This window comes from Vanellus vanellus (genome assembly GCF_965231255.1).
Source record: "Vanellus vanellus genome assembly, chromosome: 6".
Lineage (NCBI taxonomy): Eukaryota > Metazoa > Chordata > Aves > Charadriiformes > Charadriidae > Vanellus > Vanellus vanellus.
Window position 1 is genome coordinate 1,334,907 of NC_138911.1, and position 14,490 is coordinate 1,349,396.

The 14,490-nt window shown below is 66.2% G+C and overlaps 2 protein-coding genes across 3 annotated transcripts; both read left to right on the plus strand.

The window, feature by feature from the left end:
• Positions 1–2,963: 2,963 nt before the first annotated feature.
• Positions 2,964–5,245, plus strand: NDUFS8 (NADH:ubiquinone oxidoreductase core subunit S8). 2 transcript variants are annotated; one of them, XM_082485474.1, is made up of 7 exons: positions 2,964–3,008; positions 3,984–4,031; positions 4,114–4,176; positions 4,284–4,373; positions 4,510–4,682; positions 4,780–4,908; positions 5,008–5,245. In XM_082485474.1, exons 2-7 carry the CDS (start codon positions 3,992–3,994, stop codon positions 5,137–5,139), a joined length of 627 nt encoding a protein of 208 aa, XP_082341600.1. In that variant the 5' UTR covers positions 2,964–3,008; positions 3,984–3,991; the 3' UTR covers positions 5,140–5,245. The 2 variants fall into 2 exon arrangements, with proteins under 2 accessions (XP_082341600.1, XP_082341601.1); XM_082485475.1 differs by lacking the exon at positions 2,964–3,008 and adding an exon at positions 3,035–3,186.
• A 421-nt stretch (positions 5,246–5,666) lies between these two features.
• TCIRG1 (T cell immune regulator 1, ATPase H+ transporting V0 subunit a3) lies at positions 5,667–14,429 on the plus strand. The gene is made up of 20 exons (XM_082485957.1): positions 5,667–5,739; positions 6,193–6,402; positions 7,656–7,734; positions 8,740–8,969; positions 9,107–9,201; positions 10,165–10,291; positions 10,374–10,456; positions 10,603–10,696; positions 10,778–10,990; positions 11,487–11,637; positions 11,717–11,856; positions 12,179–12,336; positions 12,412–12,502; positions 12,583–12,701; positions 12,864–13,077; positions 13,238–13,354; positions 13,453–13,563; positions 13,650–13,770; positions 13,875–14,046; positions 14,166–14,429. The coding sequence occupies exons 2-20, from the start codon at positions 6,286–6,288 to the stop codon at positions 14,245–14,247; spliced, it is 2,514 nt and encodes an 837-aa protein (XP_082342083.1). The 5' UTR covers positions 5,667–5,739; positions 6,193–6,285; the 3' UTR covers positions 14,248–14,429.
• The last annotated feature ends 61 nt before the right edge of the window (positions 14,430–14,490 follow it).

The window sequence follows — 14,490 nt, forward strand, 5'->3', positions numbered from 1 at the left end:
GGAGAAACCAAGCCAAACCCAGCCCACTGCTTCTCAAGAATGTCCCCGTTGGACACATCCCACGTAGCACAATGCATAGTCCCCGGAGAGCAGAGGGACATGCCAGCCTGCTCCTTCACCACTGCTGCTCCATCCCCCAACCCGGGGGACTGGTTGTGCTGGGGAAAGGGGTCCCTCTCCCTCCTGGGCAGAAGGGAATGGGGTGGCTTTGTCCACTGGCCAGTCAGCTGCGTCACCCAGCCCACGCTCTGGGATTTGACCCTCCCCAGTCAGGTCTGGACCTGAGATTTTGCTTTTCCGAGTCTCTCCCCGTCCCGCTGTGGGGTAGTGGCAAGCGGGTGGGTGCGCGTTTGATTGCTGGCCAGGGTCAGCCCACTGCACCAGGGGAGCGGTGGCCTTTGGGTTTTGCTGTTATCTTCAGCTCAGCCTTTGGGACACCCTCGGAGGGGAACCGCACAGCAGCTCCCTCTGGCTATGTAGGAACGGGATGAATTAGCTCTGGGGAAGCCTTTGCTGAGAGCAATTTGGGGGCCTTGTTCCCATCTCCACCTCTGGAGCCGTGTCTGTGTTGTTCTGTGTCTGGTGTAGCTGAAGCTCTTGAGATACCGAATCCATGTCTTCAACCGTGACCTTCTACCGCTGGCATGGGGCGGCTGAGGGCCAGGCAGCGTGTCGGGATGTGGGTGGCACACCAGAGGGGTGGCTGTGCCGCCCACCCTTGCAACTGCAGGGCCGTGGGGCGTCTGCCCCGGAAGAGACGGGCACATCTCTGCTCTGGTGAGACCCCACCCGCAGTACTGCGTCCAGCTTTTGAGTCCGCAGCACAAGAAGGACACCGACCTGTTGGAGAGAGTCCAGAGGAGGCCACAAAGATGGTCTGAGGGCTGGAGCCCCTCTGCTGGGAGGACAGGCTGAGAGAGTTGGGGGTGTTCAGCCTGGAGAAGAGAAGGCTCCAGGGAGACCTTAGAGCCCCTTCCAGTGCCTAAAGGGGCTCCAGAAGAGTTGGGGAGGGCCTTTTTACTGGGGCATGGAGTAATAGGATGAGAAGGAATGACTTCAAACTGGAAGAAGGGAGATTTAGATTAGATAGCAGGAAGAAATTTTTAACTATGAGGATGGTGACCCCCCGGCGCAGGTTGCCCCGAGAAGCTGTGGCTGCCCCATCCCTGGAGGTGTTCAAGGCTGGGTTGGATGGGGCTTGGAGCAACCTGGGCTGGGGGGAGGTGTCCCTGCCCAGGGCAGGGGGGTGGAACTGGATGATCTTCAAGGTCCCTTCCAACCCAAACCATTCTGTGATTCTATGATTTTGCTACAGCTGCCAGGAGACGCTGTGACCTCTGTGAGGACAACCATGGTGGGGTGGCCACGATGACCTCCTGTGTGTCAGGGAGGGAGCACACCTGAGAGTGAGTGTGTGTGAGGGGTGGGAAGGGGCACCTGCTGTGAAGAGGCCCTGGTCCCAGCAGTGACAGACACGGGCGGTGTGTGTGTGACTCCCTGGATGGGGTGTGAATGCTCAAGCAGCGGCTTCTCCTTTAATGCCATAGGGGGTGGTGTTCTTCATCAGGCCCTGGAAACCCCCCGTTAACCTCCTCCTGGTGCCCCTCACCAGGGCCATCGCTGCCAGGGGGGTACCAGAACCTCACTGGGGGGTGTCCTGTGTCCTCCCTGGGCAGATGGACTGTGCTGTGCAGCGTGGAAATGCAGGAGAAGCTGCCGCCTGCTCTGCATAAGGCCATCACCGATTTTCATGGCCCAAACCCTTAGGAATCCCCCAACTTTGGCTGCATCACGAGGGATGAGCGGTTCCAGAGGGTGCAGGTGCTGCTGTGCAGCGGGCGCGTGGTCATCGGAGGACAGATGGATGTGGAAACACACTATATCGGTGAAGACACACTACATCGGTGAAGACACGGGGCAGGAGGGCAGAAGTGCACGGTGGGGGGGGTCCCGGGGTCCCGCTGGGGCTGACAGCGGCATCCCCTCAGCCTGGGTCTGGACAGCCACAGGCGCCTTCCCCAGGCGGGGCTGCTCCTTTGGCCTTGTCCCTGGTCGTGGGAGGAGAGAGCGCCCGTGTCCCCAGCCAGGCGCGTCCCTCCCCGGGCAGCAGGGAGGAGGCAGACAAGGGGTGCCCGGTGGGTGCTCAGCACCCCCTTACCCTCACCCCCCAGGGGGGAACAGAGCGCTGGAGGGGACGAAGAGCGGTGGCTTCCGTGGCAACGATGCCACCGTGCACATCACGCTCACCCCGCTGCCCTTCGGCGGCGTCGGTACGTTCATCCCCGGGAACAGGGGGCTGCAGGACGCCCCCGCCCGCTTCACCCAGCGCTGGCTCCCGGGGGAATCCTGCCCGGAGCCCTCCCAGCTCGGCCATCCCCCCCCGCCGATCACTGATGCCCATGGCTGAGTCCCAGTGCTGGTCCCGAACTCCCACCCAGTACGTCCCGGGCTGTGTCTGATACCGGTGCCGACCCTCCCGCACCCAGGGGCTCTACCGGGGCTCGGAGCTCGGTGCCGGGGCTGAGCCCCTGCCCCGCTGCCCAGTGCTCCTGTCCTTGGAGTCCCGATTCCTGCCCTGAATCCGCCCGGGCCGGTGCCCGGTGCCCGGTGCCCGCCTCTGGGGCACAGCGCTCCGCAGGACGGAGCGACCTAAACCGCCAGCGACACCAAGCCCCGCACCGCTACAACAAACACCCACTTCCGCTTCCGCCTACGCTTGACACCCGCCCCGCCCCCTCACGCCCGGCCAATCACCACGCCATCCCGTCACCGCCCCGCCCAATCCACGAAGCTACTCCCTTCTCCTGCGGCCTCCGACCAATGGAAAGCGAGGTTGGCGCTGCCTGTCCCGCCCTCCCCTCTCCGGGCCCCGCCCACAGCGCGGCAAACCCGCCCCTTCCCCGGCCCGTGACCCCGGCGCCGCTCTGCGCCTGCGCCGCTGCCGTCGCGCCTGCGCAGTGCGCCTTGGGGGCGGGCCAGGGGTCAGGACGCCTGGGTCCTTGGGGGAGGTGAGTGGGGGGGGCCGGCGGCCCCGGGGCGGCGGGGGGGGGGTCCTCGGGAGGCGGCTGTAGTGGCCCATGGTGGCTTGTCGTGGCCCACAGATACTGCTTGTGGGAGAGGGGGCGACCCGGACGCCTGGGCTCCCCCCTAGAGGGACACACACGGGGAGACTGGGGCCTTGCTGAGGTGTCAGGGGTGTCAGGGCGGCTCCGGCCTTCCTGGGGGGGTGGGGGCATCACTTGGGTGGCGAAGAGTGGGGAGGGGGGGCTCGGAGGAGGGCTTTTGGGTTCCCTGGGGCGGGGGAGGCTGTCTGGGTTTCTCGCGGAGGGGGTGTGTGTGATGGTATGGGGGCCAGGGTGCTTTCGTCCTTTGGGGGGGGACACACCTGGGTGTCTTGGGGGAGGTGGGGGGGAATAGGATGCTTGGGTCCTTTGGGGGGGGGGGGAACAGGGTACCTAGGTCCTTTGGGGAGGGGGGGGGGAAACAGGGTACCTAGGTCCTTTGGGGAGGGGGGGGGAAACAGGGTACCTAGGTCCTTTGGGGAGGGGGGGGGGAAACAGGGTACCTAGGTCCTTTGGGGAGGGGGGGGGGAAACAGGGCACCTAGGTCCTTTGGGGAGGGGGGGGGGAACAGGGCACCTAGGTCCTTTGGGGGGTGGGGGGAGGACACCTGGGTCCCTTGGGGGGCTGGGGAGGGGGAACAGGATGCCTGGACCCATTTGGTGGGGGGGGGGTAGGACTTCTGGGTCCCTTGTGGGAGGTGGGGGTAGGGTACCTTGTTCCTTGGGGGGGGGAGAGGACCCCGGGTGCCTTGTGGGAGGAAGGGTGCCTAGGTGGTCTGGGTCTTTTCTGGTGGAGGGTTGGGGGTCAGGATTCCTGGGTGAGCAGTGGGGGGGGCCAGGTGTGCCCCCCCACAGCCGCCTGCTGGCCCAGCACTTGAGGGCTGACAGCGAGCAACAGGCTGGGCCCCTCTGCCGGCAGCAGGACTGGACATGGCGGCGCTGCGTTTGCTGTACCGGGCTGCCTGCGCAGGTGAGGGCCGCACCGGGCACCCCCTCACCCCCCTAACCCCATCCCCAATCCCCCCTCACCCCTCTCTCTCCCCTTCTCCCAGGTCCACCAGCCCCCCTGGGCTACCTGCGCCCGCTCAGCACCACCACCCCCAGGGAATGCTACAGTGAGTAGGGGCACGCTGTCCCCCCCCCCCGTCCCTTCCCCTCCCACCCTGGGGCTGCCTCTTTGCACCCCCTCCATGGGGTGGGTACAGCTTCCCTTTCCCCACAGAGTACGTCAACGTCCAGGACCCGGCCATGGACATGCGGTCCATCACCGACCGGGCTGCCCAGACCCTGCTGTGGACAGAGCTCTTCCGAGGTGAGTCCTGGAACCATCTAGATGCCTCCACGAGAGGAACAAACCTCTCTCAGCCTCCCCACACACGGCCCCCAGCCTGTCTGCAGGGTGCCAGCCGCCCCCTGAGTGTGCTGTAACCCCTTCCTTTGTCTTTCAGGCCTGGCCATGACGCTGAGCTACCTTTTCCGGGAGCCGGCCACCATCAACTACCCCTTTGAGAAGGGCCCACTGAGCCCACGCTTCCGTGGGGAGCACGCCCTGCGTCGCTACCCCTCCGGGGAGGAGAGGTGCATCGCCTGCAAGCTCTGCGAGGCCGTCTGCCCGGCACAGGTCAGCCTTCATCCACCCTCATCCTCCTCCCGCTGGTCCTCCAGAGCGGGAGGTGATGGTGAGTGTGCGTCCCCTCCATCCCTGGTCCCTGCGACAGGCGATCACCATCGAAGCCGAGCCCCGAGCTGACGGCAGCCGCCGCACCACCCGCTATGACATCGACATGACCAAGTGCATCTACTGCGGGTTCTGCCAGGAGGCCTGTCCCGTGGACGCCATCGTGGAGGTGAGCTGGGGGGATGACCGTGGGGCAGCGAGACCCCCCCTGCCCAGGGTTGGTGGGGGTCTGGCGAGCCCTGAGGGCTGATGTTTCCCATCCTGGCAGGGCCCCAATTTCGAGTTCTCGACAGAGACGCACGAGGAGCTGCTCTACAACAAGGAGAAGCTGCTCAACAACGGCGACAAGTGGGAGGCTGAGATCGCGGCCAACATCCAGGCCGATTATCTGTACCGGTGACGGCCGGGTGCCGCCACCTCTCCTCCCCACTCCCCTAATAAAGGGTCCTGGGGGGGTTCTGCCACCCCCGTCCGTGCTGGGGGCACCGGCCCCTTCCTAACCCGGAGCTTTGGCTTTCTCCGTGTCTCTTCCTTTCCAGTGCTGGGGCAGGAGAAGGGGTTGAACGCTGAGTGTTGGTGGTGGGGAGGGGGGTTCTGGGGGTGTGTGGTTGCATCTGGGAGGGGGACAGATGTCCTGGTGATGCCCATATTGGGGTGGAGGCACAGGAATGTGGGGGGTCCCGGTGGTGGCGAAAGGTGGGGGATGGGGAGGGGGACGCAGAGACTGGTTGGGGGGGGGGGGGGGCAGGGATAAGGTGGAGGTTTAGAGGATTTTGGATGGGGGGACGACGACACATGTACCCCTCTCCCAGGGAGGGGATTCCCCCGCCTGCAGCCGCGGGGGGGGTGTGTCATTCCCGGCCCCATGCTTGATGGGATGGGGGGGGGGGGGGGGAAATGGTTTCACTTTCCACACTCCTCGGGGAATGGTGGAGGAAGAACGGAGGGGGCGGTCGCGGTTCCGAGGGATCCCGGCTCGGTGCAGCTCCCGGGGAAAAAAGTGTGTGTGTTTGGGGGGGGGGATTTCCCCGCCCGGTCCCTCCCCGCGGCCGGGCCCTTCCTGGGGGAAGAGGAAGTGCCGAGCCCGGGCGGCCCCGCGCTGCCGGGTACGGGGGGGGGGGGGGGGGGGCTGAATCGTGGGGGTGTATCCCGCCTGGGAGGGGGTGTATCCCGGGTGGGGGGCTGGATCCCGAATTGGGGGGGGGTGGGTGGTCCCGGGGGATGCGGTGGCCCTGAGTCAGATGCAGCTGAGCGGGACGGGGAGGGGGGATAAGTACAGCGCGGGGGGGGAAGTATTTTGCAAGCCCGGTGCTGGGAAAAGCGGCGTGTGACTAGGGCGGGTCACTCGCCGCTGGCCACGGCTGCGGGGTGAGCAGGGTTGACTCCCCCCATCCCCCCCAACAAGCCCTGCTGCCCACCCTGACATCCACCCCCCCCCCCCCGACCCCATCAGGGGGTGCCCTCTCGCCCCCGCAGCCCGGCGCCGTGTCGCAGCGGGGGTCCCGTCCCTCCTTCCCCGGTCCCCGTCCGCCCCCTCGGGGCCACCATGGGGTCCCTGTTCCGCAGCGAGGAGGTCTGCCTGGCACAGCTCTTCCTCCAGTCCGCCTCGGCCTACAGCTGCGTCAGCGAACTGGGGGAACGGGGGCTGCTGGAGTTCAGGGACGTACGTGGGGGACGGGGATGGGGACGGGGAGGGGGGGTGTTGGGGTGCCCGGGTTGGGGGGGGGGGGGGGGTTGGGGTCCTACGGGTGCAGGGGGGTTGGTCTGGGTGGGTTTGGGGTTGCCCTGGGTGCAGGGGATGGGTGCAAGTTGTTTTGGGGTGCCCTGGGTGCAGGGGGGTTGGTCTGGGTGGGTTTGGGGTTGCCCTGGGTGCAGGGGGGGTTGGGGTGGGTGGGTTTGGGGTGCTGTGGGTGCAGGGGATGGGTAGAGTTGTTTTGGGGTGCCCTAGGTGCAGGGGAGCTGGGGTGAGTGGTTTGGGGTGCCCTGGGTGCAGGGGTGTTGGTCTGGGTGGGTTTGGGGTTGCCCTGGGTGCAGGGGATGGGTGCAAGTTGTTTTGGGGTGTCCTGGGTGCAGGGGGGTCGTCTGGGTGGTTTGGGGTGCCCTGGGTGCAGGGGAGCTGGGGTGAGTGATTTGGGGTGCCATGGGTGCAGGGGTTTGGTCTTTGTGGCTTTGGGGTGCTGTGGGTACAGGAGAGATGGGTTGGGTGGTTTGGGGTGCCCTGGGTGCAGGGGGGTTGGGGTGCCCTGGGTGCAAGGGGGTCATCTGGGTGGTTTGGGGTCCCATGGGTGCAGGGGAGCTGGGGTGAGTGATTTGGGGTGCCCTGGGTGCAGGGGTGTTGGTCTGGGTGGGTTTGGGGTTGCCCTGGGTGCAGGGGATGGGTGCAGTTGTTTTGGGGTGTCCTGGGTGCAGGGGGGTTGGGGTGGGTGGGTTTGGGGTCCCGTGGGTGCAGGGGTGTTGGTCTGGGTGGGTTTGGGGTGCTGTGGGTACAGGGGATGGGTGCAGTTGTTTTGGGGTGCGCTGGGTGCAGGGGGGTTGGGGTGGGTGGGTTTGGGGTACGGTGGGTGCAGGTGGTTTGGGGTGCCGCGGGTTTGGTCTGGGTGGTTTGGGATTCTGTGGGTTTGGTGTGGTGGGTTTTTGGGTGCCGTGGGTGCAGGTGGGGTTGGGGTGAGTTTTTTGGGGTGCGGTAGGTGCAAGGGGGTGTGTGGGATGGGTGCTTTGGGGTGCTATGGGTGCAAGGGACTGGATTTGGGTGGTTTGGGGTGCGGGTGATTTGGGGCGCCCCACGTACCGGGGGGGCTGTTACACAGTGCTGGGGCTGCCCGGTCCCCTGGGGATGCTCGAGCCCCCCCAAATCCTGCCGGGGCTGTGCTGTGACCGTGTCCGTCCGTGTCCCCCGTCCCCCCCCCTCCCCGGCAGCTGAACCCCAAAGTGAGCGCCTTCCAGCGGCGCTTCGTGGGTGAGGTGCGGCGCTGCGAGGAGATGGAGAAGACCTTCAGTGAGTGCTGGGGGGGATGTGGGGCTGACTCGGGGGGGTGGGGGGGTGTGTCCCCTTCTCCCCCCCATTTTCCCCCCCTCCCTCCCCATTTTTCCCCCCTTTCCTCCCCGTTTCCCCCCCTTTCCTTTTCCTCCCCGTTTCCCCCCTTTCCTTTTCCTCCCCGTTTCCCCCCCCCTTTCCTTTTCCTCCCCGTTTTCCCCCCTTTTCCTTTTCCTCCCCGTTTCCCCCCCCTTTCCTTTTCCTCCCCGTTTTCCCCCCCTTTCCTTTTCCTCCCTGTTTTCCCCCCCTTTCCTTTTCCTCCCCGTTTCCCCCCCCTTTCCTTTTCCTCCCCTTTTCCCCTCCCCTTTCCTTTTCCTCCCCTTTTCCCCCCCCCTTTCCTTTTCCTCCCCTTCCCCCCCCCCTTTCCTTTTCCTCCCCGTTTCCCCCCCCTTTCCTTTTCCTCCCCGTTCCCCCCCCCTTTCCTTTTCCTCCCCGTTTCCCCCCCCCTTTCCTTTTCCTCCCCGTTTCCCCCCCCCTTTCCTTTTCCTCCCCGTTTCCCCCCCCTTTCCTTTTCCTCCCCGTTTCCCCCCCCCTTTCCTTTTCCTCCCCGTTTCCCCCCCCCTTTCCTTTTCCTCCCCGTTTCCCCCCCCCTTTCCTTTTCCTCCCTGTTTCCCCCCCCCTTTCCTTTTCCTCCCCGTTTCCCCCCCCCTTTCCTTTTCCTCCCCGTTTCCCCCCCCGTTTCCCCCCCCCCTTTCCTTTTCCTCCCCGTTTTCCCCCCCCCTTTCCTTTTCCTCCCCGTTTTCCCCCCCCCTTTCCTTTTCCTCCCCGTTTCTCCCCCCTTTCCTTTTCCTCCCCGTTTCCCCCCCCCTTTCCTTTTCCTCCCTGTTTCCCCCCCCCTTTCCTTTTCCTCCCCGTTTCCCCCCCCCTTTCCTTTTCCTCCCCGTTTCCCCCCCCCTTTCCTTTTCCTCCCCGTTCCCCCCCCCTTTCCTTTTCCTCCCCGTTTCCATCTGACGGCGGCTCTCCCAGCCTTCCTGCAGCAGGAGCTGCGGGATGCCGGGCGGGTGCTGGGGCCGTGCCGGGAGTCCCCGCGGGCGCCGCTGGCGCGGGAAGCGCTGCGGGTGCAGGAGCAGTCGGAGCAGTTGGCGCAGGAGTTGCGGGAGGTCAGCCGCAACCGTGCCTCCCTGCGCGGGCGCCTGCGGGACCTGCGCCAGTACCTCCACGTCCTGCGCGAGGGACAGCGCTTCACCAGCCTGCCGGTGGGTCCCCCGGGCTGGGGGTGGGGGGGGGGGGACGGGGACGCCACGACGACGGAGCGGGGGTCCCGCCGTCCCTGGGGTGTCACCCTGCGCCCCGCGTTCCCCCAGCCTCATCGCGTTGCTCCCCGTCACCGCAGGCCCCCCCGGGCTCCCCGCCGCGGCCCCGGGCGCTCTCCGAGCGTGAGCCCATCCTCGACCCCTCTCTGCACCACCACCTCGACCGCAAGATCAAGTCAGCGGGGCTGGCGTGTGGGGCGGGGGTCGGAGAGGGGCTGTGGGGCAGGGGGTTGGGCATGGGGCAGCTGGGAAAGCTGTGGGATAAGGGTTGGGTGGGGATGAGCCGTGGGGCAATGGGCATGGCTATAGGAGAAGGTTTGGGGATGGACCATGGGGCAACAGCATGGCCATGGGTCCGGATTTGTGGGAAGGCGTAGAAGGGCTGGGGATGGGCCGTGGGGCAGTTGGGAAGGCTGTGGGATAAGGGTTGGGGATGAGCCATGGGGCAGGGATAGTGGGTAAGGGTTGGAGATGGCCATGGGGCAGCTGGGCAGCTGGGAAAGCTGTGGGATAAGGGTTGGGGATGAGCCATGGGGCAGTGGTGTGACCATGGGGCAGGGATAGTGGGTAAGGGTGGAGGGTAAGGGTTGGAGATGGCCATGGGGCAGTGGTGTGGCCATGGGGGAATGGGCACGGCTATAGGATAAGAGTTGGAGATGGACCATGGAGCAACAACGTGGTCATGGGTTGGGAATCGTGGGAAAGGGTATAGGGTAAAGGTTAGAGAGGGGCCATGGGGCAGTGGTGGGGCCATGGGGCAGTGGACATGGCTGTAGGATAAGAGCTGAAGATGGGCCAAGGGGCAACGACATGGCCGTGGGGCAACTGGGAAGGCTATAGGATAAGGGTTGGAGAGGAGCCATGGGGCAGCAGAAGAGGCTGTAGGATAAGGGTTGGAGATAGGCCATGGAGCAACGACATGGCCGTGGGCCAGGAATTGTGGGTAAGGGTGTAGGGTAAGGCTTGGAGATGAGCCATGGGGTAGGGGTGGTGGGTAAGGCTTGGAGATGGGCCGTGGGGCCGGGGCATGGCTGTAGGAGGAGGTGTGGGGAGGAGCCATGGGGGCAGGGACCTGGCCATGGGGCAGGGGCAGCAGCGGAGCCGTGCCCGTCCCAGCACCCTCCCCGCGTCCCCACAGCTTCGTGGCCGGCGTCATTCACCCGTGGCGGGTGAGCGCCTTCGAGCGGCTGCTGTGGCGTGCCTGCCGCGGCTACCTGGTGGCCAACTTCGTGGAGATGCCCGAGCCCATGGAGGACCCGGCCACGGTGAGCGGGGCACTGGGGTGGGGGCTGGCAAGGAAAGGGGGGCCGGGACAGCCGGGGCTGACGTGGGCTGCGCTGTCCCCAGGGCGAGAGCATCACTTGGGTCATCTTCCTCATCTCCTACTGGGGTGAGCAGATCGGGCAGAAGATCCGCAAGATCTCAGACTGGTGAGCCAGTGGCCCCACACCACGCGTCCGGCCACATAGAGGTTTATTTAAGCAAGACCCGCTCCGGACCCCCCCATGGGGACGGGCTGGGCCACCCCCAGGCAGCCCTGGCACCCCCTGACACGGTGGTGTCCCATCTGTCCCAGCTTCCACTGCCACGTGTACCCCTACCCGGAGAGCGAGGCCAGCCGGGCGGACACCATGAGCGGGCTGCACAGCCAGATCCAGGACCTCAGCGTGGTGAGCTGGACGCCACAGGGGGGACTGGAGGGCTCACGCCGGCACCCCCACGTTCCTGACCCATGCTGGGCCCCCCCCTAGGTGCTGGAGGAGACGGAGCAGTACCTGGCGCAGGTGCTGGACAAGGTGGTGCTGGCACTGCCCACCTGGCGGGTGCAGGTACAGAAGATGAAGGCCATCTACCTCGTCCTCAACCAGTGCAGCTTCGATGTCACCGAGAAGTGCCTCATCGCCGAGGTCTGGTGCCCCGTGCGGGACCTCACCCAAGTGCAGGACGCCCTGCGCCAGGGATCGGTGGGTTGCTTGGTGTCCCCATGTCCTTGTGTTGGGATTTGCTTGGTGTCCCCATGTCCTTGTGCTGGGGTTGCTTGGTGTCCCCATATCCTCATGCCAGGGGTTGCTCAGTGTCGCCATGTCCTTGTGGTGGGATTTGCTTGGTGTTCCCATGTCCTCCTGCCAGGGGTTGCTTGGTGGTCCCCACGTCCTTGTGGTGAGGTTTGCTTGGTGGTCCCCACGTCCTTGTGGTGAGGTTTGCTTGGTGGTCCCCACGTCCTTGTGGTGAGGTTTGCTTGGTGGTCCCCACGTCCTTGTGGTGAGGTTTGCTTGGTGGTCCCCACGTCCTTGTGGTGAGGTTTGCTTGGTGGTCCCCACGTCCTTGTGGTGGGGTTGCTTGGTGTCCCCATGTCCTCTTGCCAGGGGTTGCTCCGTGTCCCCGTGTCCTCCTGCCACTGTGGGGCGGGTGCCGGGCAGGGGTGTGCCGTGGGTCAGGCGCCGGGTCCTTTCCCCGCAGTACAAGAGCGGCTCGAGCGTGGAGTGCTTCGTGCAGCGCATCCCCACCTCGGAGAGCCCCCCAACCCTCATCCGCACCAACAAGTTCACCGCCGGCTTCCAGAGCATCGTGGACGCCTACGGGGTGGCCAGCTACCAGGAGGTGAACCCCGGTAAGGCCCCATGCCATGGCCCGGGGCTGCGGGGGACACACACGGGGGACTGTGTGACATGGTCTCTGTGCCCCCGCAGCACCCTACGCCATCATCACCTTCCCCTTCATCTTCGCCATCATGTTTGGGGACGTGGGGCACGGGCTGCTCATGTTCATCTTCGCTCTCTGGATGGTGCTGTACGAGAACAGCCCCAGCCTGCGGCAGGCCAGCAACGAGGTGAGGGGGACATGGCGGGGGGCCGGGCTTGGGGGTGTGGGACATGGTTGGGGGTGTGGGATGGGGTTTGGGGGTGTGGGATGGGGTTTGGAGGTGTGGGACGGGGACGGGACGGGGTTTGGAGGTGTGGGACGGGGACGGGACGGGGTTTGGAGGTGTGGGACGGGGACGGGACGGGGTTTGGAGGTGTGGGACGGGGACGGGACGGGGTTTGGAGGTGTGGGACGGGGACGGGACGGGGCAGGGTTGGGGGTGTGGGAGGGGGAGGGTATGGGGCAGAGGAGGTGGTGTGGGACGTGGGAGCCATGTTTGCCCCCACCAGATCTGGCTGACGTTCTTCGAGGGGCGCTACCTCATCCTGCTTATGGGGGCCTTCTCCATCTACACCGGCTTCATCTACAATGAGTGCTTCAGCAAAGCCACCGTCATCTTCCCCTCTGCCTGGAGCGTGGCCACCATGGCCAACCACTCCTCCTGGAGGTGGGACCCCCATTCCCCTGTGACCGCCCCCCACAGGTCCCTGCCTGGACTGACCCCCCCTTGCTCTGCCCACAGCTCTGCCTACCTCGCCACCCACCCGTCCCTCACCCTGGACCCCAACGTCACCGGCGTCTTCCAAGGGCCCTATCCTTTCGGGATCGACCCTGTGAGTGTCCTGTGGGGAAGAGCACAGGGTAGGACCCTCGGTGGGGTGGCCCAGAGTCTCACCCGCCTTGTCCACGACAGATCTGGAGCTTGGCCACCAACCACCTCAACTTCCTCAACTCCTTCAAGATGAAGATGTCCGTGGTTCTGGGCATCGTGCACATGGGCTTCGGTGTCCTGCTGGGGGTCTTCAACCACGTGTAAGTCTCCGTGGCTGTGCCCGTGGGCTCTGGCCACCCGCGGTCATGCTAAGGGGACCGGGGCTGGTGGGGTGGGTGAGGGGGGTCCTGTGCTCCTACATCTGGGTGGGAGCCCAGGACACGCGAGGGTGCGCTGTGCCAGGCCCATGTCCCCCTGCCCAGGCACTTCCAGCAGCGGCACCGGCTGGTGTTGGAGTTCCTGCCCGAGATGGTTTTCCTCCTGGCGCTCTTTGGCTACCTCGTCTTCCTCATCTTCTACAAGTGGGTCACGTTCAGCGCCGCCGACTCCCTGGTGGCCCCCAGCATCCTCATCCACTTCATCGACATGTTCCTCTTCACCTCCAACGCCGGCAACCTCCCGCTCTACCGGGGGCAGGTAGCACCCCGCCGAGATGGGGGGGACACCCACCTGGGGACCCTCCTCTTCGCTGGCGCCGTGGGGATGGGGTCCCCTCTGCGTCACGAGTCGGGGCCGTTCTCAGCTCGGGTACCCGTTGCCGGGAGGGGGACCCTGAAACGACGCCCCTGTGCCGCAGGTGCCGGTGCAGACCGTGCTGGTGGTGCTGGCGCTGGCGTCGGTGCCCGTCCTGCTCCTGGGGACACCGCTCTACCTGTGCTGCCGGCGGCGCGCGCCGAGGCCGGGCCACCCTGCGGTAAGGCTGGGGTGATGTTTGGGGGGGCTCAGCCAGGGGGCGGGGTGGGGGGGGGAACAACACAGCCGGGTCTCACCACCGGTGCCGTCCCCACACAGCCGGTGGCCACCGGGGAGCAGGAGCCGCTGCTGGAGGGGCAGGAGGCCGGCAACTCCGTCAACGCCACCAAGGAGGACGTGGAGAGCGGTGGGCACAGCCCCGACGCCGAGGTGAGGGCCACCGGGAGAGGTGGGGTGGGGGTGGCCGTGCCCCCTTCCCCCCCCACTGATGTCCCACGTCCCCTCCGTCCCTGCAGCACTTTGACTTCGCCGAGGTCTTCATGCACCAGGCGATCCACACCATCGAGTACTGCCTGGGCTGCGTCTCCAACACCGCGTCCTACCTGCGGCTCTGGGCGCTCAGCCTGGCCCATGCCCGTGAGTGGTGTCCCCCCGTCCCCACCTCCCCGCCGTGTCCCCTCGTCCCCCGGGACCGGGCAGAGCCTCACCCCCTCTGCCTGTCCCCAAAACCCCTTCCCCAGAGCTGTCGGAGGTCCTGTGGACCATGGTGATGCGCAACGGCTTCGTGCGGCTGAGCTACGCCGGCGGCGTGGTGCTGGTGCCCGTCTTCGCCGCCTTCGCCGTGCTGACCGTGGCCATCCTGCTGGTGATGGAGGGGCTCTCCGCCTTCCTCCACGCTCTGCGCCTGCACTGGTGAGCCCGGGCTCCGGGGTGGGATGGGGGGAACGCCGGTGGGACGGGGTGACGGACATTCCCTCCGCCCCCCACCACCACCACCGCTACCGTGGCTCACCGGCCCCTCTTTTCGGCAGGGTGGAATTCCAGAATAAGTTTTACGTGGGCGCCGGCTACAAGCTGTGCCCCTTCGCCTTCGCGCCCGACGCCGGGGAGTAGATGCCGGGGAGGGGGGCTCAGAGCATCGGCCGCATCCAAGACTCAGCTGGGGGGGTGCCGGAGGGCAGGACTGCCCTCCCCCCCCCCCCCCAAAACCCCCAGGGGCCGGTGGGGGGGCAGCGGGGGTCCAGCCACAGCATCCTGCTGGTCCCCTCTTCGGCAGAGAATAAAGCCGTCCCCGTGGCTCGTCCCCACCTCTGCGTCTCTGTCGCCTCCGCCGTGGGGTGGGGGGGTGTCCTGGAG

Bases quoted from the DNA above. Each gene is read 5' to 3' on its own strand.
- NDUFS8 (XM_082485474.1), top strand. From the start codon at position 3,992: ATGGCGGCGCTGCGTTTGCTGTACCGGGCTGCCTGCGCAG. The intron at 4,374-4,509 runs GTGAGTCCTGGA...TTTGTCTTTCAG, and splicing joins GTGGACAGAGCTCTTCCGAG to GCCTGGCCATGACGCTGAGC. The intron at 4,909-5,007 runs GTGAGCTGGGGG...CCATCCTGGCAG, and splicing joins CCGTGGACGCCATCGTGGAG to GGCCCCAATTTCGAGTTCTC.
- TCIRG1 (XM_082485957.1), top strand. From the start codon at position 6,286: ATGGGGTCCCTGTTCCGCAGCGAGGAGGTCTGCCTGGCACAGCTCTTC. The intron at 10,991-11,486 runs GTGGGTTGCTTG...CTTTCCCCGCAG, and splicing joins ACGCCCTGCGCCAGGGATCG to TACAAGAGCGGCTCGAGCGT. The intron at 11,638-11,716 runs GTAAGGCCCCAT...GTGCCCCCGCAG, and splicing joins CTACCAGGAGGTGAACCCCG to CACCCTACGCCATCATCACC.